Consider the following 26,940-nt stretch of genomic DNA (forward strand, 5'->3'; position numbering starts at 1 on the left):
AAAAAAAAAAGTAGACAGACAATACCGAAGCCATTTAGAAATAGCTTTATGGAATGACAAAAACATCTCAAGAGAAAGCGTGTGAAAGTTCAGAAACTATTCCACTATAAGTGACATAACCAGAGGCAGTACCTACTATCATATAGGAAAACCCGTGGTGCAAGTGAAAATGCCCATTGGACTGTTTAAAGCTGCAAGAGAAAAGACAGTAAAAGAGCTAACTGTGTTAAAAGATTTCAGAAGAAACTGGATGGCCCTGGGATTAAAAGTAAGAACCTGCAAGAGAATGTGTAAATTATATTTTTTTTAGAATTTAGAATTCTTTATTGGCCAAGTATGATTGGACACACAAGGAATTCGTCTCCAGTGCATAAGCTCTCAGTGTACATACAAGCAACATTTTGCTTAAGATCTTAAAAAAGGGGAATAGAACGATGTTTAGAGCTACTTACCTCTGACCTCAGATCAGATAGTTAAAATGAAATAGAGAATATAAGCGAAATAATGATTTAATCTTTATACTTAGCAGCAATAAAGAATGAGAATATTGGTAGATAGCATCCTGAAGTAAAGTGAGATTAATATGATGATATTAAGGTGATATTAAGATAGATGATATGAAAGGTAAAGATATTTTAAGCAAGGAAAAAAAAACCTCAAACTCTGAAGAAGTGTGGTTTTTGAGTAGCAAAAAAGGAAGGTGGATGCCTTTGAATTATATCCCTGAAGTTGGTACCATTGGCTACAAAAAGTATCCAATGAAATGGTCTTGGACTATGAACAATTTTATATAGGTTTTCTTTATACGAGACTGACATGGTTAATTTGTAATTTGTTTGCCAGATGTGTTCCCATTTATAGTTCCCAATACTATGACCTACATTTTTAGCCCAAATTATCATAGATTCTGTGACTGTTTCTTCTTTTAATTTGTAATCCAAAAGATATTTATATGTTTTATTAATTGTTTTCTTTTCCTCTCCTAGCCATATTTTATCTAATTCTTGTGGGATCATATTAAAGCCAAATTGTTCTCTATCTTTTTTATAATGGGTTTGTATTTGTGCAAAGGGCCACCATGCTATCTCCTTTCCTTGAATTTGTATTTGGTTCCTATTTTTAAGCTCTCCAGTATCATACAGTAAATCTTTATACCTGACAATATTTTCATAATCCAATAGATTTGGATATGTGACTGCTTCCAATGTAGAGAGCCACAATGGAACTTTTGGGTAGTGGGTTTTTTTAATCTTTCCCCAGATATTGAACAACACATTTCTTACATGGTGCCTTTGGAAATATGAATGTTGTTTAGATTTTCCATCCCACATGAAGGCGTGCCAGCCAAGTTGAAGATCAAAACCTTCTAATACTAATAACCTTCTATTTTCTAATTTAACCCAATCCTTAAGCCAGTTTACTATAGCAGCATCATAATATAATTCAAAATCTGGAAGGCCAAATCCTCCATTTTTCTTGGCATCCTGTAATAGTTTATATTTCACTCTGGGTTTTTTCCTCTGCCATATAAATTTAGATATACATTTGTTTAATTCTACAAAAAAGTTATTTTCCAACTTGACTGGCACTGTCTGAAACAGGAACAACAGTTTTGGTAAAATATTCATTTTTACTGTCGAAATACGTCCCAATAACAATAACTGCAGTTTGGCCCAATTAATCTTTAACTATTTGCATTATTAACTTATCATAGTTATCTTTTTTAATCGACGGACATCTAGCAGTCAACCAGATCCCTAAGTATTTTACTTTATTTACCACCTGCATACCTAATTTATTTGCTAGTTTTTCCTCCTGCTCCTTTGTACAGTTTTTTTGTTAACACTTTTGTTTTTTCTTTATTAATTTTTAACCCTGCCACCTTTCCATATTCTTCTATTTCTCTTAGTAGTATAGGGCTCGTTTCTAAGGGTTCTTCTAATAAAAATGCCATATCATCAGTGAATTCCTGGAGTTTATATTCCTCTTTTTAAATGTTTAGTCCTCTAATCTCTTGTTTTTGCCTAATTTGTGCTAAGAGAGTTTCTTCTGCCAATATATACAATAGAGGAGCTAGGGGGCAGCCTTGTCTTACTCCCTTATTTATCTTTATGGTATCTGTGTTTTCCCCATTTATTAATATTTTTACGGTTTGCATGTTATAAATTGTCTTAATAAATCCTATAAAATTTTCACCAAATTTCATGCCTATCAGTTGTTTAATAAGGAAGTTCCAATTGTCAGGTTGTCAAAAGCCTTCTGGGCGTCTAAAAATATCAATACCATTGTCTTGGTTGAGTGTACTTCATAATATTCTAATATATCCATAATGGTTCTTGTATTTGTTTTTATTTGCCTATGGGGGAGGAAGCCATTTTGATCAGTGTGGATAATTCTACTTAATACTCTCTTTAATCTTTCCGCCAATATTGTAGCCATTATTTTGTAATCTACATTTAAAAGTGATATTGCTCTATAGTTTTGAATTTTTTGTGGGTCTGATTGTTATTTATAAATGAGGGTAATATATGCTCCCAATCATGATTTAGGCATGTTAGCATTCTCCAGGGCTTCATTGTACAAGTCCACCAATATCTCCTCTATTATTTCTTGGAATTCCTTATAGAATTCCAAAGGAATTCCATCTGGGCCAGAGGTCTTATTTGCTTTTTGTGTTCCAATTGCCTTCCTAATTTCTTCTATAGATATTTTATTATTCAAATTTTGTTTCTCTTCACCAGTAATTTCAGGCAGGTTCTTTTCATTCAAATATTGATCAATAAATTCTTCTGGTATTTCTTCCTTTTTATACAATTTCATAAAAAATTCCAATTTCTTTCTTTTCTTGGGTCTGCATGCATAATTTCCCTTCCTGATCTTGGAGAGCTACGATCATTCTCTTTTCTTGTTCTTTTTTAATTTTATGGGCTAACCACCTCCCTGGCTTATTTGCATTTTCAAAATAATTTTGTTTTGCTAATTTAATTTTTCAGGCCAAATCTTCCTGTACATTTACATTTATTTTATGTTTTACCAGATCAACTTCTTTCTTAATGTTTGAATTGTTTGGGTCCTTTTGTCTACTTATTTCCAAATCTTTTAGTTTCTCCCTCCATATGTTTTGTTGCTGTCTTTTTTCTTTATTCTTTTTAATACTATAAGCAATAGTTAAACCTCTCACATAGGCTTTGGCACCTACCTCCTGCGAGACTGGCTAAGATATTTTCACATGTGGTGGACTTGCCCATGTGCTCAGAAGTTTTGGAGAAATATTAGAAATTGGATTTTAAATATAACAAAACAAAATTTAAAACTTGAACCCGAAACCTTTCTGCTAAGTATGATAGATTTAAACATGGAGAAAAAATATCAATATTTAATTTTGCACATCATAACTGCGGCCAGAATAACCTATGCACAAAACTGGAAACTGTCTTTCATTCCTTCAGAGGAGATGGTAATTAAAAAAAATACATGAATGTGCTGAGATGGATAGCCTAACCAAACTGTTAAAAAATAAACAAGATAGTGACTATTATGAAATATGGAACATTTGGTATGATTGGTTAAAGAAAAGGTAATATTTGATATTTGGATAAGTTATGGAAATGACAGAAGATGTGCATTTAATTATAAACTATATAGAGAAATCAAAACATTAAAAGAACGAAGGAGTTATTGTAACAAGGTAGATCACGTCAATGATAAAGATAAAGAAAAAAAAAGTTAACCCTTGTTCAATATACGCTGTAAAATGTATATGTGTGTGTGTGTGTGTGTGTATGGTATTCAGCTTTGTTCGGGTATTTTCCCACGTCATTGTAGTTGTGCTTTTAAAGCTGTAGCAATGTTTTGGCAGAATCTCATCTGCCATCATCAGGCTTCTGTATTGTGTTCGTCGACGACGGACCAACAGATGGACACAATACAGAAGCCTGATGATGGCAGATGAGATTCTGCCGAAACGTTGCTACAACTTTAAAAGCACAACTACAATGACGTGGGAAAATACCTGAACAAAGCTGAATGCCATATATATATATATATGTTGATTTGTCTGTTTTAAATGTATGTCAAATAAATGTTTAATAAATAAATAAATAAATAAATAAAATAAATGGTCTTGGACTAAATAAAACTGACTGCTTCAAGCAGAAACTTACAGACTTTTGGAGTATGATTTGAGCTGATTGACATAACAAACTATTATGCCTGCCCAAGTTGAGAGAAGTAGAGGAAAAGAAACATACTCTGGGTTAAAGGATGTGGAGTCAAAATCTCTAGTTGACCTTGGAAATACTATGGGCTATAACTCAGTACAAGTGGAAATTATATCATTTGTCCATCTAGTCACCAGGAATCAGGCCCAATAGATACATAGCTCTGAAGGAAAGGAAAACAGTTAAATATGCTTTGCAGTATTGTATAGGAAACTCAGACAATGTCTTATTTGGAGAATATGTCAGATTTTACCAGAAGTCATGGAGAATTGCAGGAGGAGTGAAAACTGTGTTATATGCACTATATATTTTCCTTAGCCTTATTTGTTGCCAGTGTCATACAAAGTATTTTGGAAATAATAGTTGATTTCATTATTAATTAATTATAATAAAAAAAATTAAGTGAGGTTCAATGTGCCTTTGGATATTTTACAATATGGATGAAGATTTTTAGAGTTTAAAAAGAATGTATCATTTCATAGTATAGTTTCTCTCATGTTTTAGAGACAATTTAATTCCCAAATGACTTCACTTAGTGATGACTATTCAGTTTGGAAATGTTCTGTATTTGTTTAAAACTCATTAATCTGCCAACATTTTAATATCTCACTGAGTTGCAACTATAGTCAGTTGCCAAATTGAAATTCTGGGTCATCGGTTGCTTAAATTTTCATAAGATAGTAAATCATTCTTTGTATAAGTAACAGAGTTTGCAAAGAGCCCTTTCATGGTTTTTTTGTTTCTCCACATGGAGCCATTGCTACCCAGCAATTATATTAAAAAAGTGCTGCATTTGAGGTTTTGATTATGTATTGAATGATATATAGTTAATTAATTTCCAGGATCTTAATGCTGCACGCAATTCTGCAGAATTTCAAAAACATATTCCACTTTGTAGCTGCTGTCACAAAATATATTTGAGCAAAAATAGGTTATAAAATTGTGCTCTATATACTGTGTGAATATCTATCTGTCTGTCTTCCCCAGATGCAAAACAGTAACTGGTGGTAAACGTTATTGGAATGGTTTTGAGTAAATGCTAGTACTGGTACAGACACACACACACACACACACACACACACACAAATGGCTATCATCTTTGGTGTTTTTTCTCTTCTTCAAGTTTTTTTAAGATATAGCCAACATTTTCCTTTTTCCATATTCATTTTCAAGCAGAAATGAATACTGTCTGAAAATTCATGCCCAGATGTCATGGGAAAAGGAAGATGAGATAATTTAAAAAGTAAATTAACACATTATGAATGGCAAATGTTGGATTCTCTGAGATCTCCTAGTCCTGTTAATGACAAATCAGCAGGCTAGAAGTATGAGACAAATAAAACTTTCCATGCTTCTTTTTCTTAATGTCTGGAGATTGCTATCTTGACTATTGGCTCAAACAAGCAAAAACTATGGAACTGTGCTATGAATTGTAGAGAAGTGAAACACCAAGTAATTTTGTATAACATAATGAACTAATTGATGGGAAAAGCTACCATGAATGTGAGAATCTGTGTTTGAGAAAAAGCATAATGCAGGAAATGTGGCCAGGATTTGGTAAAATGAAGCAGCTAAACCAAAAGATGACTTTAGCATCTCTATCTATAAACTGCAAGACTGACAGGCAGGAAACCCAAATATATCTGATAAACACTAGAAAACAAATAAATACAGAGTATTGGTGACATGAGTACCAGCTAGATGCCACAACACACTTTATTCTTCTAAGTAACAATTTGGCTAGGGTCAGTGTTTTTATGATTTCTCCCAAATTTTCCAACATCTAAGGCAGGGGTTCCCAACCTGGGGTGCTCGCACCCCCTGGGGGTACAAGACGATATTCCAGGGGGTGCGAGAAAAGTCCAGGTAAATAATAGGATATTGTCTATATGTTGGCATTTTTATTTCAGGAGGTGCGAGGTTCGAGTGAAATTTCTTTAGGGGTGCGGAGCGACAAAAAGGTTGGGAACCACTGATCTAAGGTATAAAGTCAACAATACCTTGAAAACATGGAAAGATTACTTTAAAAAAATCTACAGTACTCATTTTTTCCCTCAGTTTTCAGCATCTCCAGAATCCACCCCCCTTTTTTAAAGAAAAAGCTTAAACTTTAACATTTTTTGCCTATGCATATCTGATTTACAGCTGTTGACCGTGTAGTGAATCACTGTTTGATGGGTTCGCACACATGTGATATCCCGCAACGTGCCCGCTGCATCTACTCCGGTGGATCTTCTTATATCTGTGCATGTATTCCGGGGTTTTCTGGAGATGGACGTTCCTGCATAGGTGAGGGATAGCATTGTTCCCTTTCCTCTTTGTTCCTTTTGGTCTTTATGCAATTCTGTTGCATGCTAATTGTGTTCAATCCTTTTATCATAATGTTTTTTACATGCTGAAGAAAACTTTTTTTTTAAAGTGAAATGAACCAAAAGAAACTTTTTTTAATTGCTGGGGCCCAATAGTCTACAATTCATATTTTTAAAAAGTTATTTTTATATTAATATTTTGAAAGCAAATGTGAGCAATGCTATGCAAGGAAAGTTTGTATTAAAATATTATTAATTACAAATATATCTTCAGAAATTCTAAAAAGGCAGAAATAACCAATTATTAAGAGTATGCACTTATCAAAAGTTCACAGATTCCATCTAGAATATTCAGGATTTGCATGCAAATAGCAAAGACTAACAATTATAAAATAATCTGGTTGAGAATATCATGCTATTACTAGAAATGCATATTTTATGTTGATGGAAAAAATTACATTTTTCTCTAATATTTGAATCCCATTGAATTTACTGTGCCATTGACAATTTATTCATTTATATATCTAAATATGAGATGCATGAGATACTGGTGTATTCCAACTTTGTATATTTTTTCCTCTTTAAAGCACCTTAATTGTTGATTAAGATAGTTACAACTATCTTGGAACCATTTAGCATGCTCTCAATCTATGTGCATAAATGTTGCTTGTGAATTATCAAAAAAATAATTTGATATTTGATTCAGTAGGCACTGTGTCCTGATTCACTGCACAGAAAGGAGCATGGGGTTGCAGACTCAAATATTTTGCAGAGAATTTACAATAAGATACTGCATGGAAGAGCCTTAAATTCTGTATTCTTCTTCTCTTATAAAAATAATAGATGTAGATGAATGTCAATCGAACCGTTGCCATCCAGATGCTGACTGCTACAACAGTCCAGGGTCCTTCAGCTGCCAATGCAAAGCAGGTTATCATGGAGATGGCTTCCACTGTGTATCACAAGGTAAACCTTCAGAATAATGTAAAACATTTTTAAAGTACAGATGCTAAAAGAGTAGTTCCATGGAATAGAAAATGGGCAGCAATTACGTTTTGCATACTGTGACTAATCAAGCTTTGATTAAGGTATAATTATTTGATACTGCTTTTTTGCTCTTTTTTCAGATCTGTTGTTGTCTGTTCCAAATTATTGCTCCTTGTAGTTAAGAAAGTGAAATGACAGCCATCCAGTTCTGATATATATAGCTGTAAGATAGAACTACAAGGTCATATTCAATACTTCTATTACCTTTTTTTTATAGTTTTTCAATATTATTACAGCTGTAATATTTTAAGACAGCTTTCTGCATCTTTAAACTTAAGCAACAATATTTATTGTACAATGCAGAAATTATTTTCATTTAGCAAATTCATTCTTTGAAGAAGTTGTAGAGTTTTGCATCTCTTCAGGATATAGCCAGTTTGCCAGTAAAAGAGGTACTGAGGTAAGAGTAGTGCTCTAAAAAGTACTAAGTACTAAGAGTGTCTATAATTCATTATATCCTCACACTCCATTGTTTGATTTCAAAAAGAAACAGCTGTCTGAATTCTGACACCCCTTTTTCTTCATGGACTTTATTTACCATACAGAAACAAACTCAGACACTCTGGCTAGAGGCTATTATCACTACGCATCATTCAACAACTGTTAAAGTATGTTGTACTTCACAAATGAAATGAATTGCTGGTAAAAAAAAGTTTTGCATTATATTGGTAATGCTTTGTAACAGAAATAAAACTGAATGGATTTCAAATATAACTTCCTAATATTGAAGGGTTAATTAACTTTCCTTTGAACTTCTCTTAAGAATATCACTTTAAAATGACATGTTGCCTCCCAGAGCTATGAGAAGGAGGATTCATCTTACAGCAATCTAACTCCACCTGATATCCTCCAGAAGGGTTGGATTACATCTGTAGAATATACAGTTAGGCTGCTAGGATCTTTTCATCTAAATACCTTCAGGGCACACATAGTTAAGAGCATAGGAATAGACTTACTGGATCTCTATCTGTCTTGAGTATCTTCACAGTTCAAATGTTTTCTGCATTTAATTTATTCAAATATATTATTTACAGCTGTGGAAAAAATGACCATTGGTTTTATTCTGCTCCCCCCAAAACCCAAAAGAAACCAATGATAGTTTAGACACACTATTCCTCCAGAAAAAGAGAAAGGGTAAAGACATAAGCAAGGTACTGCTGGATTGGTTTTCTGATGCATTGAGCCCAGCAGTCTGTTCTTACAGACTCCATGAGGAAGCCAGCAGATGGCCTTCAGAAACTGTCACACAACGACGAAAGCTAATAACCATTGACCCCCATGACTTCCTTGTGTAGTGAATCCAAAGTTTAAATGCATATTGTGTAAAGAAAAAAGAAGTTTGTATCCCTTCACTGCAATTCTAAACATACAGTGAGTACAATAATCTAAAATGACAGATCATCAGCCATTTTTGGTTCGATCTGTATGGATTCCAGCTGATTTTGAAGAACTCGTGTGGGTAGAATACGGGCTTGGGTAACTGACCTAATAGAAATAAAATTAAAGAATTTTTACATTTTCTTCTTTTTATTACAGAAGTAGAGAAGACCAAATGTCAAAGAGAACAAGAACAAATTCTGGCTTTGGGCCCAAGAGGACATAGGCCAATTGGTCAATTTATTCCCCAATGTGATATCTATGGGAATTACTTGCCAACCCAGTGCCATCCTAGCACTGGCTACTGCTGGTGTGTAGACAGAGATGGTAATGAGATGGATGGTACTAGAAGTGGCCCAGGTATCCAGCCTCCATGTAAGTTGCTTCTAAGTTAATAAGTTAGTGCAATAATTTTTCTTCATGTAGATTTTGCCTTTCTTACTTATAACTCAACTGAGAAGTATGAATATGTACGAATTTGATATATTTGCAGTTATTTGTATATCAAAGTTCTGTGATTAAATGAAAGGTACATTTATACTATAAATGTGATTTGAATTATCTGGTTTTATTTTATAATTTGTATTTCCAATAATAGAAACTGCAGTAGAATATAAAACATTGCCAGCATGAAACATTTTGGATACATTTTCCAGTCAATACTGCATTTTACCCTAGTTCAGTGTTTTCCAGCCTTAGCAACTTTAAGATGCGTGAACTTCAACTATCAGAATTCCTCTTGGAGTTGGAGTTCCTCTTGAAGCCCACACATCTTAAAGTTGCCAAGGTTCAAAAGCAATTCCCTGGTTGGTAACAGAAAATGAAAGCATAGGTCCCTGCTACAAACCACAATGATGAGACATGTATTGACACATCACATATCAAACGCTGATTCTTTGGCCTTGCTTGCTGATGTCAGACACAAACATGTAACACATGTGATGTTTATTGAGATATCATAATGCACATTTCATCACTTGATTCCCTGTGTTTTCCCCAGGGATGTCTGAGAAGTGGACGTTGGTTGGGGAAAAGCGTGCTTCTTGGTTATTCTGGGTTGTTGGATGATTTTAATATTGTTAGTAATGCATGATTGAGATCACAGAGATGTAACTTTGGACCTAAAGTTTATTGCTTTGTGTGTGTGTATGTGTGTGTGTGTATAAATCAATCAATCAATCAATCATCAACTGTAAGAGAAATAAAATAAGTTTTCTGCCAGGATTCTGGCAGTTGCCCTAATTAAATCATAAGCCTCGAGCCAAGCTTTAAAACTTCAAAGGATTTATTAGGAGTGACCATGTCAGCACGACTTGTATGTAGCCAATTCTGAGACACATAATTCACTGTCACCCTTGACCCTGGTTTCCCCCCCACCCCTCTGGGTGTATCATAATTCATGTTCTCCAATTAGGAATTTGCACAGCAGAAACTCTGGTAGCTTAGTTATAATCTTTGCAAGATAAGAATGGAATGCACGTTCGATTTTAACTGCTGCACTGCTCTTTCAAATTCTCTCCCCCTTCTGTTCATGGCAAATCTAAAAGAAGGCATAGAAATGTTTTATGAGTTGACATTTTCAGGACTGTACATGAATATGTGGATTGGCTACCTTTGTTTTTTAATGGCTGCATCTCTTAAGCAAGAATAATATGCAATGAACATTTATATGCTAGAGGGTTGTACGTGTGCATGTTTGATGATGCGTGTATACAGTGGTATAATCATGATTAAATTTTGTATTTAGAATCTGATCACTTTTTGTGGTGGAGACATGCATTGCAATCTGCGACTAGGGCAGCTAAGGTCATTGGACCTAAATCTCAAATAACAATGCACCAAATTGCAGTCTCTTGTTGTATTTATTGTAGCAATGCCTTAAATGTGCTAAACTGCGAGACTTATACAGTATCAGTAAGATTACCTGGCCTTGTAGATATGGTAAGTTTTGTCTTTGAGTAACCTGATAATATGTGTTTTATATTATTGGTCAATAAGGTTTGGGCACAGTTGCTCCTCCTGTTACAATTGGACCCTCGGTAAAACCAGATGCAATTCCCCTGCCTCCAGGAAGCCACTTACTCATTGCTCAGAGTGGGAAGATTGACCATGTCCCTCTGGAGGGGAATGTTATGAAGAAATCAGATGCAAAAGCTTTGCTGTATGTACCAGTAAGTATACCAAAAACACGATACATTTCTTGACTTTTTACATTTTCTCTATAATCTATTGTTTTTATTCTAATCTTCAAAACCGTATATTCTTTTTTTTTCTGTTTCTCACAAAAAACAAGGAGTTTCCAATCATCCTTAAATCTTAGACAGTGTCCTATCTCTAATTAAAGCAGTTATCTCAGCAAGTTCTAACTTCTTTGTTATCCATTTCTCTACTTCTATGGCGTGAAGAATGCCTCTCCAGTCCACGGCTAGGAGCAATTGTATATTGAATGGCTAGACTTAAGCTTGTGTCTAGTATATTTTTTTAAACCCCGATCTTAAAAAAATATGTGGCATGCATTTTTATTTGTAATTTGTAGTTAAAGGCAGGGATCTCATAAAATGTTTCTGAAGCATTGTATTTTATATGTTTCCTTGGTTCTGAGATAATCAGGCCAAACTTTTACAAACAAATTTACTCTATGTGGAGCTTTTAATTAAAGCTAATTTTTATTAGCTTTCTAAGCAAGTCTGGGTCTCCAATAAAGTTTCCATTGTTTGGGACTCTTGGAGTTTAATTGCCTTTGTAGATAGCTATAAAAATTTATGGGACATATAAGATCCTTCCCAAGTACTTCCTTTCTTGATTTCTACATTTCTACTGTAAATATTATAATTGCCTGATAATTTCCTATAAAGTGGTCAGTGTCTATATTCTGTCACAGGTTTTTTTTAATCTCTTCTCAATGTCTGAACTGAATATTTCCCTAATCTCCCATTTTCTTCTACAATTACTCTGAGTTTCTTGCTGTGTAGTAAGGTCTTAATCATTTAAAATACTTTAGATCCTCTGAATGGGTTGTTTAGCATTGTATTTTTTTTTTTGAAAAGGTAATAGAAATCATTGATCCTGCATGTTCAACCAAAGCTGCATTTTCCCTTAATTCCCAGTACTCTAATTATACACTCATGCCACATTTGTACATATCTTTTTTTTTAAGTTGAGAGGCTAATTAAATAGTGCCAGGAAATTTGGTTGATTGTAGTATTATTTCAATGACAACAGGTGTTAGAATGACAAATGTGGATATGGAGAAGAGAGGAAGAGCAATATAAAGATAGTAACTTCAAGTCAGCTAAAGGACAGAGTACTAAAGCGCAAAGATTGAGGGGAATCGATTTTTATGCTCAAATTAATATTAATTAGAATAGTTATTCTTTCATGACTCTGTATTCTGATTATTTCCAGAAGTCTAATCTATCTATAATTTGTATTTGGTACTCAAATATAGGAACCTGCCTTATAAAGGGTCAGACAATTGACTTCACACATTCTAGCAGATGGCGACACTTAAAGATTTTTTGAGATTTGAGATTTGACGTTGAGATTTTTCATAGCTCTGATGAAATCCTTTTTAACTGCACAGAGCAGAAATTTGGAGCTTTTGCATGCCACTGAATAAAAATCTTTCCTTAAAAGAAAAAAATATTGAATATTATGTCTTAATTACGATTATTAAGTGGTTCGGCGACATTTTGTTTTCAAGCTGTAGGGTTGGATTTTAGAAATGGGAATGGAATAAACATAGCCCAGTGTGAATTATTAGGTAGAATAGTTCAACTGTTCTATCACTTCATTCTTTTTAGCTGGGATTACAGGGGTGGTCCCAAGATTTAGGTGACAACTTATTTCTTTTCTATTGCTGCAATGCAATTTGTTTCTGATCTTGGGTATTGCCTTAAGCCAGAGGGCAGCATTAACCCATCTGGACTGATTCCTAAATGCTAAACAAAAACAGATTTGATTAGAACTAGGATATAAGGCTTTAACCTTTGAATTTCCTCACTAGTCTCTTACTATCCATTGTAGAATTTTCAAGCCATTAAATTCTTAGCCATTTCTTTAGCATTACAAATGTGATATGGTAGTTTGTAATGGTTTGTCTAAAACGCAGGATAAAGTTGTTATTGGAGTTGCTTATGACTGCTTGGAGAAGATGGTTTATTGGACAGATATCAGCAGCCCATCCATCAGTAGAGCAAGCCTTGGTGGAGGAGAGCCAGTATCCATCATAAAGACAGGTAGGAATTATAGATTTCCTTCCTCACCATGTCACACTGAACTCAATGTATATTTCCAAAGGTGGGAGATGATTTTCTGCACATAACATTTAGTCCTCAGCATAACCTCTCACAATATCTTGATAAAAAATTCAGCCCTATGCGGTAGGTTTGAAATTAGTGCACATTTGCTATTTTAAAAAAAATATTTTGGAATAAAACACTATTATGTACTGCATTTTTCAACTTTTGACAGTTTTCAATGTTACTTATTTTAGTATTTAACAGGCAAATGAAGACATATAATTATATGTAATTTATTTCATTAAAGTGATGTGTATTAAGCTAGTTTTGTTGTAGTATTTCACATGTCATTTTGATTGCATCTATTGCTACAGGGGCTTATTTTATTATCCCTAATTTGTATGTACAGTGCAGCCCCTTTATATATAACTCAGAAGTAAATATCCCTGAGCTCAGTGAGATTTCTTGCCTAGAATGGAGGTTTCAAGCTCAATGAGAAAAAATAACCTACTGGCTGTTTAGAAGAATTCTTTAAAATGTATGTAAGGGCTGTGCCAATTGGATGAAGCTCTTCTGGCTCTCACAAGGCCACAGAGCAATAGCACAGCTGCCTCTGTGAAAGAGTTTTTACAGGGAAGTCAGCATTAACCCCTTCTAAGGCCTAATGAGTAGAAGTGGCTTTGCATATGTGAAATCCCTTTAAAACCTATATTCCATGTCAGTTGAGTAGCGTATGACCTTTATAATCATCTGCTCAAGTTAACGGCTGCAGAAGGTACCCCATGGGGAGAAATGCAGCATTGTGCCCTAACCTTCAACTCCTTTCCATTCTTGCATAATTCCAACATTACGATCAAATGGGGGAACTGTTATAAATGTCATTGCATTAAAGCATGACTGGATTATGCCTGACTGATTATGAGGTGGTCTGATAATCAAACAGCAATCAAATTTTGTAACATTATTTGAAGAATTACATACTGTAATAAGTGTTTTGAAATGGTTACATCCATTTCTCTAACTGTGTGTGCAGAATCAAATAACTTCGTGGCTTTTACTGGCTTGTTTAATCAACTAGAAACTTTTCATCACAAAACATAGGTTTGAAAACCTAAAAAAGAAAAGAAAAAAAAGTTCAGTATTTAAAATAAGAAATGGAGTAGGGAGCCGGAGCTGGGTTTTATACATAAATGATAGTGTTAATATTTTTAACAGGCAGACTGCTGTATAGTTAAAAAAAAGTTGTATAACATTAATTTAAAAACAGAATGTGCTTACGGTCTTGGCCTAAATTGTGGTCAGTCTCTTTTGAACAGAACAAAACCCTTTTTGAGCAGAAAAAAATCCAGCACAGTTGAATGAACATTGAACTTTTAAAAAGATGTCTACACTCAATATGTCTTTGTGATTATTCCTTGGAGCCAGTGTAGAGGTTATCATCTGCTATTTCCTGTTGCCTTGGGCCTGGTCACTGTCCAAGAAAAACTAGTTACGTACTTTTTTTAGGAGTTCTTCTAAAGCTGAAATCTCTTTTCCAAAATGATCAGCTGCTTGGAGCTTTAAATTTTCTTCTGATGACTAATACTGATCGATTTTTAAAAGTTCTCAAAATAGGTGCTTCTCTGCTTTTCAGTCAATAGTTTAAAATCATAGTATTTCACCTCTATCAGAAAAGTCCGTATTTTTTGTTGACAATACTTAAGTATTTATAAGTTTGCCCCAATTTTGTTTCTTTTACTAAAAAAAAAATGCAGACTTTGTCATATTTGTGAAAATATACAGGCACCTTATGTAGATATTTCCTTGTAGATGTTTCTATGGAATGAACCTATTTGTTTTAATTAGAATGTTAAAAGTCACAATATGAAAAGTATTAATGGGTATAGTGCAGGGGTGAAATATTAAACACATCACTAATTACAGGGTCGGCAATCCCATATTGATCAAAAAGGACGCATCACTGGCAGAAGAATTAAACTGCTTCTTTGCCCGGTTCAAACTGAGTAGGTCTTCGAACACACTGCCTTTACAAACCACCGGTACTCAGCTGTTCACAGTACAAGAGTATGATGTGAAGCAGGTGGTTAGAGCAGTGAATGTAAAGAAGGCCGCTGGCCCTGATGGGGTACCTGGGAAAGTACTCAAAGCATGTGTTGACCAGCTCGCAAGTGTGTTTACAAATATTTTTAACCTTTCTCTTACACAAGCCATTGTTCCATCTTGTCTCAAAACTTCCATTATTATTCCAGTTCCCAAAAATCACTCTCCTGATACTTTAAATGACTATAGACCAGTAGCTCTCACACCCATAATTACGAAGTGTTTTGAGAGACTGGTCTTAAAATATATACAAAATTGCCTCCCATCAAACCTTGACCCACACCAGTTTGTCTATCGGAATAACAGATCCACAGAGGATGCTATTGTCATGGCTCTCCACGTTGCACTGAACCATCTGGAGCATAGTGGGAGCTATATAATACTGGAGCCTCTGTGGCACAGTGGTTAGAGTGCAGTACTGCAAGCTACTTCTGCAGCCCAGCTGCCTACAATTTGGCAGTTCAAATCTCACCAGGCTTCTGGTTGACTCAGCCTTCCAACCTTCCAAGGTAGGTAAAATGAGGACCCAGTTTGTTGGGGGCAGTAATGTTGATTCTGTAAACCACTTAGAGAGGGCTGGAAAGCACTATAAAGCGTCTAAGTGCTATTGCTATTGCTATATAAGTATGCTTTTCATTGATTACAGCTCGGCTTTTAATACCATCATTCCGGATATACTTATTAAGAAATTGCTAGAATTGGGCCTCTCTTCTCACATTTGCTGTTGGATAAAGGACTTTCTTACTCCCAAACTGTTAGGATTAACAGCTCCACTCTTGCTCTCAGCACTGGCTGTCCACAGGGTTGTGTGCTGAGCCCCCTTTTGTATTCACCTATGACTGCATTCCCTCTTGTCCCACTAACTCTATAATAAAATTTGCAGACGATACCACATTGGTGGGACTCATATCAGAAGAAGACAAAACCGTCTATAGGTCAGAGGTTTTCAGACTGGTCTTGTGGTGCAAATATCATAACCTCGCCCTGAATATCAAAAAGACCAAATAATTGATTATAGACTTCAGATGATGCAAAGCAGAGCCTCTCCCACTATATATCAATGGAGATTGTGTGGAAAGAGTTCATATTTTAAATTTCTAGAAACTCATATTTCCGACAACCTTACTTGGTCAGTCCACACTATGGCCACTGCAAAGAAGGCCCAACAGCGCCTGCACTTTCTGAGGCTGCTGAAAAAGAGTGGTCTGGGTGAGAAGTTGCTGGTTATTTTTACCATTCTACCATCGAGAGCATTTTGGCATACTGTGTCACGGTGTTGTATGCTGGATGCTCTGTAGTAGATAAGATGATGCTCCAGAGAGTTATAAACACAGCACAAAAAATCATTGGTTGCTCTCTTTCTTCTTTGGAAGAGATTGCGAAGACCAGACTCCTCTCTAGAGCACAAAAATATCTCCACAGACCGTTCTCATCCTGGTCATTCATATTTCGAATAGTTACCATCAGGGAGACATTATAGGTGTCTTAAAATGAGGACTAATAGACTGAGAAACAGTTTCTTTTCCAAAGCAATAATTGTCTTGAATCAAACAGTACATTTGTGATTTAGTTCTATATATAAAGTGGCATTTTAAAACTATCTAACTTAATATATGTTTTAAATAGGTTTTAGACTAGGTATTATTATTATTATTATTATTATTATTATTATTATTATTATTATTATTATTATTATTATTATTATTTTTAAATACTGTGTAGTGTGATTGTGATGCGGTGTTTGGGGCACTCTGCTGGAGTAGCTTTCAAATTTCATTGTACTTTGAATGCAATGACAAAGCATTCTATTCTATTCTATTCTATTCTATTCTATTCTATTCTATTCTATTCCCATTGTAACATTAGATGCCTCAAGCCCTCTTCAGTCGTTTGAGACCAAATATGGAAGGGAGATCTCTTGAACAAAATAAACTTCCTCAAAACCCAGGCATAACTTTGAATGTTAGCCATGCCCTTTGATCAATGTTTTCTTTTTATATCTCCTTCTTCAAGATTTGGAAAGTCCTGAAGGAATAGCCCTGGATCCCCATGGTCGTACTATCTTCTGGACTGATTCTCAGCTTGACAGAATAGAGGTAGCCAAAGTAGATGGCACTCATCGACGTGTATTGTTTGACACTGAGCTGGTGAATCCTCGAGCCATTGTTGCAGATCCTGTGAGGGGGTAGGGATGTATTAAATATCCTATTATTTTATTTACCATCTATTTCCTATTCCTTCAGCCCATGCTGTTTCAGTGCCTATATCAGGTTCTTTTCCCATGCTAAAATTATCAGTCCATAAATGTTATAGCCAAATAAATAAACATACTGAATTGTAGCTTGATATGATGCATGAATCACACAACAGTTTAGGGAGCAGCTTGGGGATTTCCTGTTATGTTTATTTATTTGAATTATGTGCCAGATATCTTGTCTAGAGGTGACCATGGGCAGTTTACAAAAATTAATATTGTATGCAAGCTGAAGTTGCCAGTATGAGATCCCGTTTTTTATGCAAATGATCTTAATTTGAAATCCAGTAGTAACTCAAGACTAGAAATGGGATGGAAGGGTATCTCACATCAGGTATAACTTGGTGAAACTAGAACAGTGTTGCATGGAACAGTATAGAAATCCAGTTGACTATATGAATTGTACAAGAAGTGGAAGAGCTCAGTTACAATAGCAAATGTATGGCCAGGGTCCGATAGTGGAACAGATCACAAATTGCTCATGTGCAAGCTTCAAGTCAAGCTAAAGTGGAAGAACAAAGCCAAGCAGTTTCACAATATGATCTTGACCCTCTATGCAATATTTTCAAGAAGATCAGGAGTTGCTTCAAAGTCCCAAGCCTCATTGAGAGAGAACTAGATGAACCGTGTAATGAAATTGAAGAAGTTGTCAAGGATGAATGTGAAATTGCCAAAGACTAAGAAAAAACAAGAATCTAAACTGAATGTCAGAACAGATGATGGAGATTGCCAAGAGAAGAGAAAGAATGTTTCAGGAAGGAAATTAACAATAACAACAACAGCCCTCAGAGAGATATTTAAAGAAACATTGGTTATAGAAAGGCATTCATTTGTGTGGATTATGCCAAACAGTGGAATTTGTCCTTAGGAAGATAGGAATCCCAGGTGAAATCTATATACAGGACAGGATGAAACATGAGAAAGCAGACTGACTCCAGATCAGTGAAGGGATGAGAGGTGCCTCTATATCTTGTGTTTATTTATTCAAACTATATGCTAAATATGGATTAAGGGAGGCTGTGCATGCACTAGTTTTAATTGTGGGTGTGCCAGCCTCACACTAACTGAATTTTGGCTTACAATAAACAAACCTGGTATCACTTTATAAATTGTAGTAAATTGAATATCCTACTACAGTACTTGAACTCACATTAATCACAACCTACCTTGTACAGCACACTAGTAAAATATTCTGAATTCAAATGAAAGCCTAAATTGAAAGTAGGGACAACCGTCTTGGTCCCATAGCATGCTACAAACCTAGCTGTAATTCTGGTGCAAAAAAAGAGGATTAAGCTATAAAATTGAAGAAAAATGTAGAATGGAAGAAGTATGCTAAATTAACAAATAAGGAGCAGTATAATATTTTTACTGCTGGGTATATAGTGCCTAGAATTTTCTAGCTACTGCAAAAACTTTCCATGTGTTTTGGTAAATAAGTGATTTTTTTAAAGGTCTGACCTTTTTTCCTTGGGAAAAAAAGCTGTATTCACACAAAAAGCTCACTGACCATTCACTGAGCCATGGGTTTAGCCCAAATTTTAGTTTCCCACAACATACTGCCTGAGATCATGCAACATGCTAAACCAGGGGTCTTCAAATTTGATAGCTTTAAGACTTGTGGACTTCAACTTCCCGAATTCCTCCTCCTCCAGTTATGTTAGCTCAGGAATTCTGGGAGTTGAAGTCCACAAGTCTTAAACTTGCCAAGTTTGAAGACCCCTGTGCTAAACACACTAAAATCTAACCATGAATTAATATCACACAACTGGTTAAATGTAATATGCTGTGTCCTGTTTTTCTTTTAAAAACGTGATGTTTTAACTTGTCACTTAGTATGCTGATGTAATCGCCGTTTCCTTAGGCTATGCTGAACTATAAATTACCCAACTTCATTCAGATTCAATGTGATGACCCAGGGTGGGATACAAAACAAACACAGTCACAGAAAACAGGTGAAGCCCCTTTTATTCCTTCACTTTGCTTCCAAGCTCTGAATATCCTTGACTGAAGACAAAAAAACTCCCACACAAACAGTTGCACGAAGAAGGAAAAAAGCAACACAAACCAGGCTGGAGGATGTCTACAGATAACCCACACTGGGAAGGACACCAAACTCAAAGAGGAACTATAAACTAGAAATATTTACACTCTTTGTTTCTAGCATTTGCCAGTACGCAGTCCATACTCTTATTCAGTTGTCACAGCTGCAGTCCATGAAGAGGATCAAGGCCCTCTCCTCCTGAGTAGACCACAACTCTCCCTTATCCTCTCCTCTCTGCATGCCCTAGGATGGATAGGGGATGGGCCTGGGTCCTCCTCTGACTGCTCAGCCGGCCTCTGCCTTTCCCCAGCCTCCTCCACAACCTCCAGAGCCACACTTCCACTCCCTGTCGGCTGTTCCTCCTCTCCCTCAGAGTCAGTCTCCACCAGAGGCATGACATTCAATGTATAAACTAATTAATTGACTTGAATTTGCACAGTGCCTTAGATTAAAAAGTGATTGAGTGATTGGAGGTTCACTGTGTTATATAAATAGCAGGTTAATCTTGAATGTTATAATATCTGTGATAAATTATTATATAATAAAATGAAGAGGGATCTACTGTGCAAAGGTACAATCTCCCCTAAGTCAAGCTTGACTCCTGTTGCCTTAATGGAAATATCCATGTAATTTTATTAGAAATAATACTACATAATACCAATGCCCTCCTTATGCACAATTGCATTTATTTATTTGTATATGTGTCTTTATCAATACACTCAGAAACCTTTATTGGACAGACTGGAACAGAGAAGCTCCTAAAATCGAAACCTCCTATATGGATGGTACCAACAGAAGAATTCTTGTTAAGGATGATTTGGGACTGCCAAATGGGCTGACACTTGACACCTATTCCTCATTGTTGTGCTGGGTAGATGCAGGTAAAGTCTTACACTGTAGAATGAATTAAGCTTATGAAATAAATGAACAGCTGGATGCTAAAATATCAAGGTGTAGTCATGATAGTGCTACTTCTCAGTACTCAACAATTACTGCTACTTGTCTTTTTCTATTTCACAATATCAGTGGTTTAGAGGTGACTACTAACCTCTCATCATAGTCCAGTTTTAATTTCTCAGGTCTGAAGGCACAGCTGTGAAAGTCTGCTGTCTGAAATTCTCAGGACTGTCAGTCATTATGAAAAGTATTATGTTAAATTACCCATGGTGGCTAATGGGTAATGCTTAGCCCTAAAATGACTCAAGTGTACAGAAGGGGGCAAGGAAAGCAAATGTTAAGAATTGCAAACTTTGTAATTAATATTTTCAAAATAAATGGAAAAGATGTGGCCAGGTTTTGACATGGGCTAATATAGAAGAATTGAAAAGGAAGCCATAACAGTATACATACTGTATTTATCCAGAAGTGTGTGTGTGTGTGGGAATCCTCAAATAATCATTTACAACTTATATGTGGAGAAGTTACCTTCTTCAGCTGAGAATATATTAATGCTAAATGAAAGCCTTGCTAAGAAAAGGGTCAGTTTCTTGCAAAGCCCAGCTTGTTTTTTCACATGCAGGGACCAAAAGTGTAGAATGCATGGATCTCAATCAACATAGCCGACGAAAGATCCTTGAAGGAATTCAATATCCTTTTAGCATTACAAGCTATGGGAAGAATTTATTTTACACTGACTGGAGAAGGTATGAGTTACCTGTTTTTGTTTATTTTGTATTACTTACAAAAAAACCTGTGCGTTATTCATAGTCTCCACTCCCCCACCTCCAAGCCCTGTATAAGTGATAAAAGACTTCAAATATTGTTAGGGCAAATCTGTATATTAAAAAAAAAAAAAACTCCTGCATCCACTGCAGGCAGATAACTGAAATATATTTTCTGAGGTGTTTGTGGATATATGTGTTGGTGTTTGTGTGCACTCCAATAGGTTTTGGTGTATTTACGTCTAATTTTTTCTCCTTCTTTCTCCATTATTTTATATTTTATTTATGTCACTATTTTATGTGCCATAGAGATGCCGTGGTCGCAGTGGATCGCACAATCTCTAAAGAGAATGATAACTTTCAACCCTATAAGCGCACTCGTCTTTATGGAATAACAACAGCCTGGGCTCAATGTCCATCAGGTAACTGTGTGAATATGAATATATGTGTGTGTGTGTGTGTTTGTGTGTGTGTGTGTGTATGTACACTGCTCAAAAAAATAAAGGGAACACAAAAATAAGACATCCTAGATCTGAATGAATGAAATATTCTTATTAAATACGTTGTTCATTACATAGTTGAAAGTGCTGACAACAAAATCACGCAAAAATTATCAATGGAAATCAAATTTAGCAACCCATGGAGGTCTGGATTTGGAGTTACACTCAAAATTAAAGTGGAAAATGTAATGTCCTTAAAACAAGTCAAAATGAGGCTCAGTAGTGTGTGTGGCCTTCACGTGCCTGTATGACCTCCCTACAATGCCTGGGCATGCTCCTGATGAGGTGGCAGATGGTCTCCTGAGGGATCTCCTCCCACACCTGGACTAAAGCATCCCCCAACTCCTGGACAGTCTGTGGTGCAACATGGCGTTGGTGGATGGAGCGAGTCATAATGTCCCAGATGTGCTCAATTGGATTCAGGTCTAGAGAACGGGCGGGCCAGTCCATAGCATCAATGCCTTCGTCTTGGAGGAACTGCTGACACACTCCAGCCACATGAGGTCTAGCATTGTCTTGCATTAGGAGGAACCCAGGGCTAACCGCACCAGCATATTGTTGTAGTTCGAAGGAAAGGAGAGGCTAGACCAGGGCATACGGTTAACAATGTTTATTTGATGAACGGTGGTTGTCGCGTCTGCCGGTGATGGGCAGACTGGCGTGCGAACAACGGCTGGCTTGGCTTGACAGCCGGCTTTTTATATGCCGGCTGTCAAACGGCGCCAGCCAATAGGAACGGTTGTTGAATCTGCATAAAGAGCGGACCCGGTTGAAGCCCCAACCGGTTCCCAAGACATAACACCCCTTCCCCCTAGATGGGAACACATATAGTCTTTGAGATACGCCGGTGGTCTGTGTTGGCGACCCGAGCGACGTAACTCAGGAGGGTTCATTGGGCGAAGACAAGTTCGCGGACCCCTGGTCCGGACGTAGGGGGCGAATAGGGCTCGGTGCAGGAACTGGAGCCAGGGAAAAGTCTCTGCCTTCGCTGGGGATAAACGGTGGCGCTCCCGGCTGGCAGTCCCGGTCTACTGCCTGCTCCCTCTGCTCCGTTGGAGAAGGTTGGTCCCTCTGGGGATCCCCAGCTGGATCTTGGTGTGGAGCCCGCGGCTCATCTGGTGGAGACGGGTCTGGGCCGGTCAGGCTGCTCCGTCGTCTCCGCAGCTGGTCCAGGTGCCTTCGCCACACACGCCCGTCTTCAAGTTGGACCCGATAAGATCTCGGACCTGTGACGGCCACGACCTTCCCGGCCACCCACAGTGGGTCCCCTGCGTAGTTCCTAGCAAACACTAGGTCCTGAACTGCGAAATTCCTGGCCAGACTGTCGGACCCCAAAGGGGTGTCTGGACAGTAGTGGGGTGCAGCCTGTCTAAGGCAGTCCTCAGGCGTCTCCCCATCAGCAGCTCAGCCGGGATTTGTTCGTAACTGTGCACGGTGTGGTATGCTGGCTTAGGAGGAATTGAGACAGTTTAGAATGCCAACCCACTGGGCCGAATCTGGCTAACGCCTCCTTGGCTGATCTGACTGCCCGTTCAGCCAACCCGTTGCTGGCGGGGTGGAAAGGGGCCGTGAGGACGTGTCTGATGCCTAGATTTGTGACATACCTACTAAATTCGTTCGAGGTGAACTGGGGGCCATTATCGGATACCAGTGTGTCAGGGAGTCCGTGAGTTACAAAAAGGTGAGTCAAGGCTTTAACAACTGCCTGTGTGGTGGTCGTGTGAAGTAAGGCCACATCTATCCATTTTGAATAGGCGTCCACGACCACCAAGAAGGTCTTGCCGTGCATTGGCCCGGCCAGGTCGATGTGAAGCCGTGACCACGGGCATTGGCACTTTCCCACTTTGTGGGTGTGGCGGTTGGCGGGGCTGCCCTAGATTCTTGACAGGGTCGACACGAGCTTACCCACTTGGCGATCTGATCGTCCATCCCGGGCCACCAGACGTAGCTTCGAGCTAACGCCTTCATCCGCACGATTCCTGGATGGCCTCGTGCAGCATCTTCAAGACGGGTATGCGAAGGGTGGTTGGTATGACCACTCTGGTACCCCACAATAGGCATCCCTGCAACTTAGAGAGCTCTAGCTGGCGAGTTTTAAATGGGGCGAAATCAACTGAATAGTTAGTTTCCGCCACCCTCCCTACCCAGTCCAGAACCTGGGCGATTGTTCTGTCCTTCTTGGAATGTGATGCTATGTCGCCTGCAGTCACCGGCAGCTTGAGTTCGTTTACATCAAAAATGGCATGCACAGGAGCTGGGTCCTCGACTGGGGCTGGCAAGGGGCAGCGGCTGAGGGCATCAGCGTGGTTTAGATTTTTACCGGGACGATAGACCAGTTTGTGCGAGTAAGCCGCCAGGAATAAGGTCCATCTGGTCATTCTAGGCGACAATATCTGCGGGGTTTGCTTTTCCCCTGATAATAATCCTAAAAGCGGCTTGTGATCAGTAATAAGTTCGAATTGGTGTCCGAATAGAAATTAGTGGAATTTTTTGACTGCTGCTACTGCAGCCAAGGCCTCCTTATCAACCTGGCTGTAATTACGCTCAGTCGCTGAAAGGGTTCTTGAAAAGAAGGCAATTGGTGCCTCGGAGCCATTGGGGAGCCTGTGACTTAAGACAGCTCCTATCCCAAAGGGGATGCGTCTGCGGCTAGGACCAAAGGAAGCCGTTGGTCAAATTGTATTAAGACAGCCTCAGAGGTGAGTAGAGATTTGACTGCCACAAATGCTTGGTTTTCTTTGGGTCCCCAGTGCCATGGTGTGTTTCTGTCTAAGAGCCTGTGCAATGGCTCAGCAACTGACGCCTTGTGTGGGAGAAATGAAGCGTAGAAGTTCAATAACCCCAGGAAGGCTTGTAACTCGGTTTTGTTGGTAGGCGTGGGCGCCTCGTGGATGGCCTTGACTTTCGATTCCACCGGGTGGATGCCTGAGGCGTCTAGCCTGTAGCCTAGAAAGTCCACCTGTCTAGTGGCGATGGTACACTTCTCCCGTTTTAGTTTGAGGCCATGCTGCCTGAACTTCTCTAATACTGCCCTGACTCTCTGGATGAGTTGGGGTCTGTCCCTGGCTGTGACTAAGATGTCATCGAAATATGGCACTACGCCGGGAGACCTTGGAGGATTCGCTCCATCAGTGATTGGAAAATACCTGGGGCTACACTTACGCCAAACTGGAGACGCTTACATCTGAATGCCCCTCTGTGTGTAACTATGGTCTGTAAGTCAGCTGTTTGGTTATCCACGGGGAACTGTTGGTATGCCTGTGACATGTCCAGTTTGGCGAAAATGGTGCCAGGTTCGAATGTGTGTAACAGGTGCTGGATGACTGGGACTGGATATGCGCTAACCTGTAGATAACGGTTGATTGACGTCTTGTAGTCAGCACAAATTCTTAGATTACCGTCTTTTTTTAGCGGGGTGACTATTGGGGTCTCCCACTTAGCGAAATCTGTGGGTTCTATCACCCCTTGTTTTAGTAGTTTGTCTAGTTCCGCGTCCAATTTGGGGCGGATGGCGAAAGGTACTCTACGTGGTTTTAAGCGAACGGGGACTGCCTGTGGGTCTACTGAGAAGGAGATGGGAGTGCCCTTATAGCAGCCTAACTCACTACTAAAAACGGCAGAGAAGTCTGTAAATAAGGAGTCGACATCAGAAGTTGAGACAGCATGGACTCCTTTTATACTAAGGCCGAGAGAGGGGAACCAATCCAACCCCAAAAGACTAGGGAGGGCACCATTAACAACCACTAAAGGCAAATGGCCTTTAAAGGTTTGGAATTTCACGAGAAACTTGCCTTTCCCGAGGACGGGGATGTTCTTTCCTTGGTAGTCTCTCAAGGTGAGATGGCACTTTTGAAGCTGGTTCTTTGTCAGTCTGGGCTGGATCTTCTTAAGCGTGTCCCAAGATATGATTGAGAGCGCTGACCCCGTGTCTACCTCCATGCGGCAGGGATTACCTTCTAGTAAGACAGAAAGTGTAATTTTATTGCGTGTGTAAAGTGTGTGGTTGGCTTGGTAACAAGTATGGCATTTTTCTACTTGCCTTCGGGGAACAGGAGAGGAAAGAGATCTTTGTGGAGAGGTGCGCGCTGCCTGGCAGACTCTTGCGAGGTGACCCTTCTTGTGGCAGTTGTGGCAGGTGGCGTTTCTGAACCTGCAAGATGCCCGGGAATGGGAACCTCCACAGGTCAGGCATAAAAGAGTTTGTTTTGGGCCACTGTTGTTTCTTGGCCTCGCTCCTACCTGCGGCTGTCTCGTTGGCTTGAGGCGATGCACATCAGCGTATTCTGCAGGGTCATCCTCACTTACCGCTTCTTCAGAGTGTACGGAGGAAGTGCTGGGTCTGAAAGCGGTGCCCTGGATCTCAGCTGCGGACTGTGCTTCAAGTTCTGCAGCTAAGGCTTCTTCAACTGCCTGGGGGAGGTTGAGGTCTCTTCTAGCCAGCAAACGCCTCTGGAGTTTTAGATCCCTCACCCCACAGACGAGTTGGTCGAGCAGCATGTCGTCCAAATAGTTTTTGAACTCACATTGTAGAGCTGCTGTCCTCAGGGCTGCCATATATTGATTTATGGATTCCCCCTCGGCTTGCTTCCTCATCCTAAAGGCGAAGCGCCTAGCAATCTGAGACGGTTTTGGTGAGTAGTGGTTGGATAGCGTTTCCACCAGCTCTGCCCATGGGACATTCCCTATTTCTCGTGGGGCCAGGAGTGCTGTGGCAGTGTCATATACTACAGCCCCACAGTAGCTGAGGAAGTAGGATTTCTTCCTCTGCTCTGAAGCTTCAGCCAGTCCAATAGCATCGATAAAGTGGTTGAAGCGATTCTTATATGAATCCCACTTTTCCTCATCAGGTTTGAAAGGGGGAATACTGAATTGACATTCATTTTGGGTCCCTCAGTCTCTTGGTAGACTGGTCTGCCTCACTGGGTGCTCGTGGTCTTGGATTGATGCTGCTTGAGAGCGCTGGCGGCTGTGGCTACAGTGCCCTAGTCTCACTCAATGACTTCGGCTTTCCTGAGGCGCTTGAATTTTCGCGCTCTTTTGCGGCGTTAGGCGGCTGTGGCTGCGGTGCTGTACTGACAGCGCTTTAAAATTGAGCCTTTATTATTATTATTATTATTTTTGGGGGAAGCGGATGAAGGCGCTCGCAATTTCACTTGGTGGCTTCTGTAGTGACCTCTATTGTAATTT

The 26,940-nt window shown here is 38.6% G+C and overlaps 1 protein-coding gene across 1 annotated transcript in view; it reads left to right on the forward strand.

The window, feature by feature from the left end:
• NID1 (nidogen 1) overlaps positions 1-26,940 on the forward strand; it is a 59,279-nt gene that overhangs the window by 27,314 nt on the left and 5,025 nt on the right. Inside the window, exons 11-19 of the mRNA XM_026705216.2 lie at positions 6,366-6,509; positions 7,373-7,495; positions 9,113-9,328; positions 10,952-11,124; positions 13,065-13,191; positions 17,308-17,479; positions 20,316-20,473; positions 21,112-21,235; positions 21,563-21,675. Coding sequence (XP_026561001.1) covers positions 6,366-6,509; positions 7,373-7,495; positions 9,113-9,328; positions 10,952-11,124; positions 13,065-13,191; positions 17,308-17,479; positions 20,316-20,473; positions 21,112-21,235; positions 21,563-21,675 — 1,350 coding nt within the window. The remainder of the gene's footprint in view (positions 1-6,365; positions 6,510-7,372; positions 7,496-9,112; positions 9,329-10,951; positions 11,125-13,064; positions 13,192-17,307; positions 17,480-20,315; positions 20,474-21,111; positions 21,236-21,562; positions 21,676-26,940) is intronic.

Source organism: Pseudonaja textilis, chromosome 1, assembly GCF_049901715.1.
Source record: "Pseudonaja textilis isolate UNSWEBS1 chromosome 1, rPseTex1.2, whole genome shotgun sequence".
NCBI classification, from domain to species: Eukaryota; Metazoa; Chordata; class Lepidosauria; order Squamata; family Elapidae; genus Pseudonaja; species Pseudonaja textilis.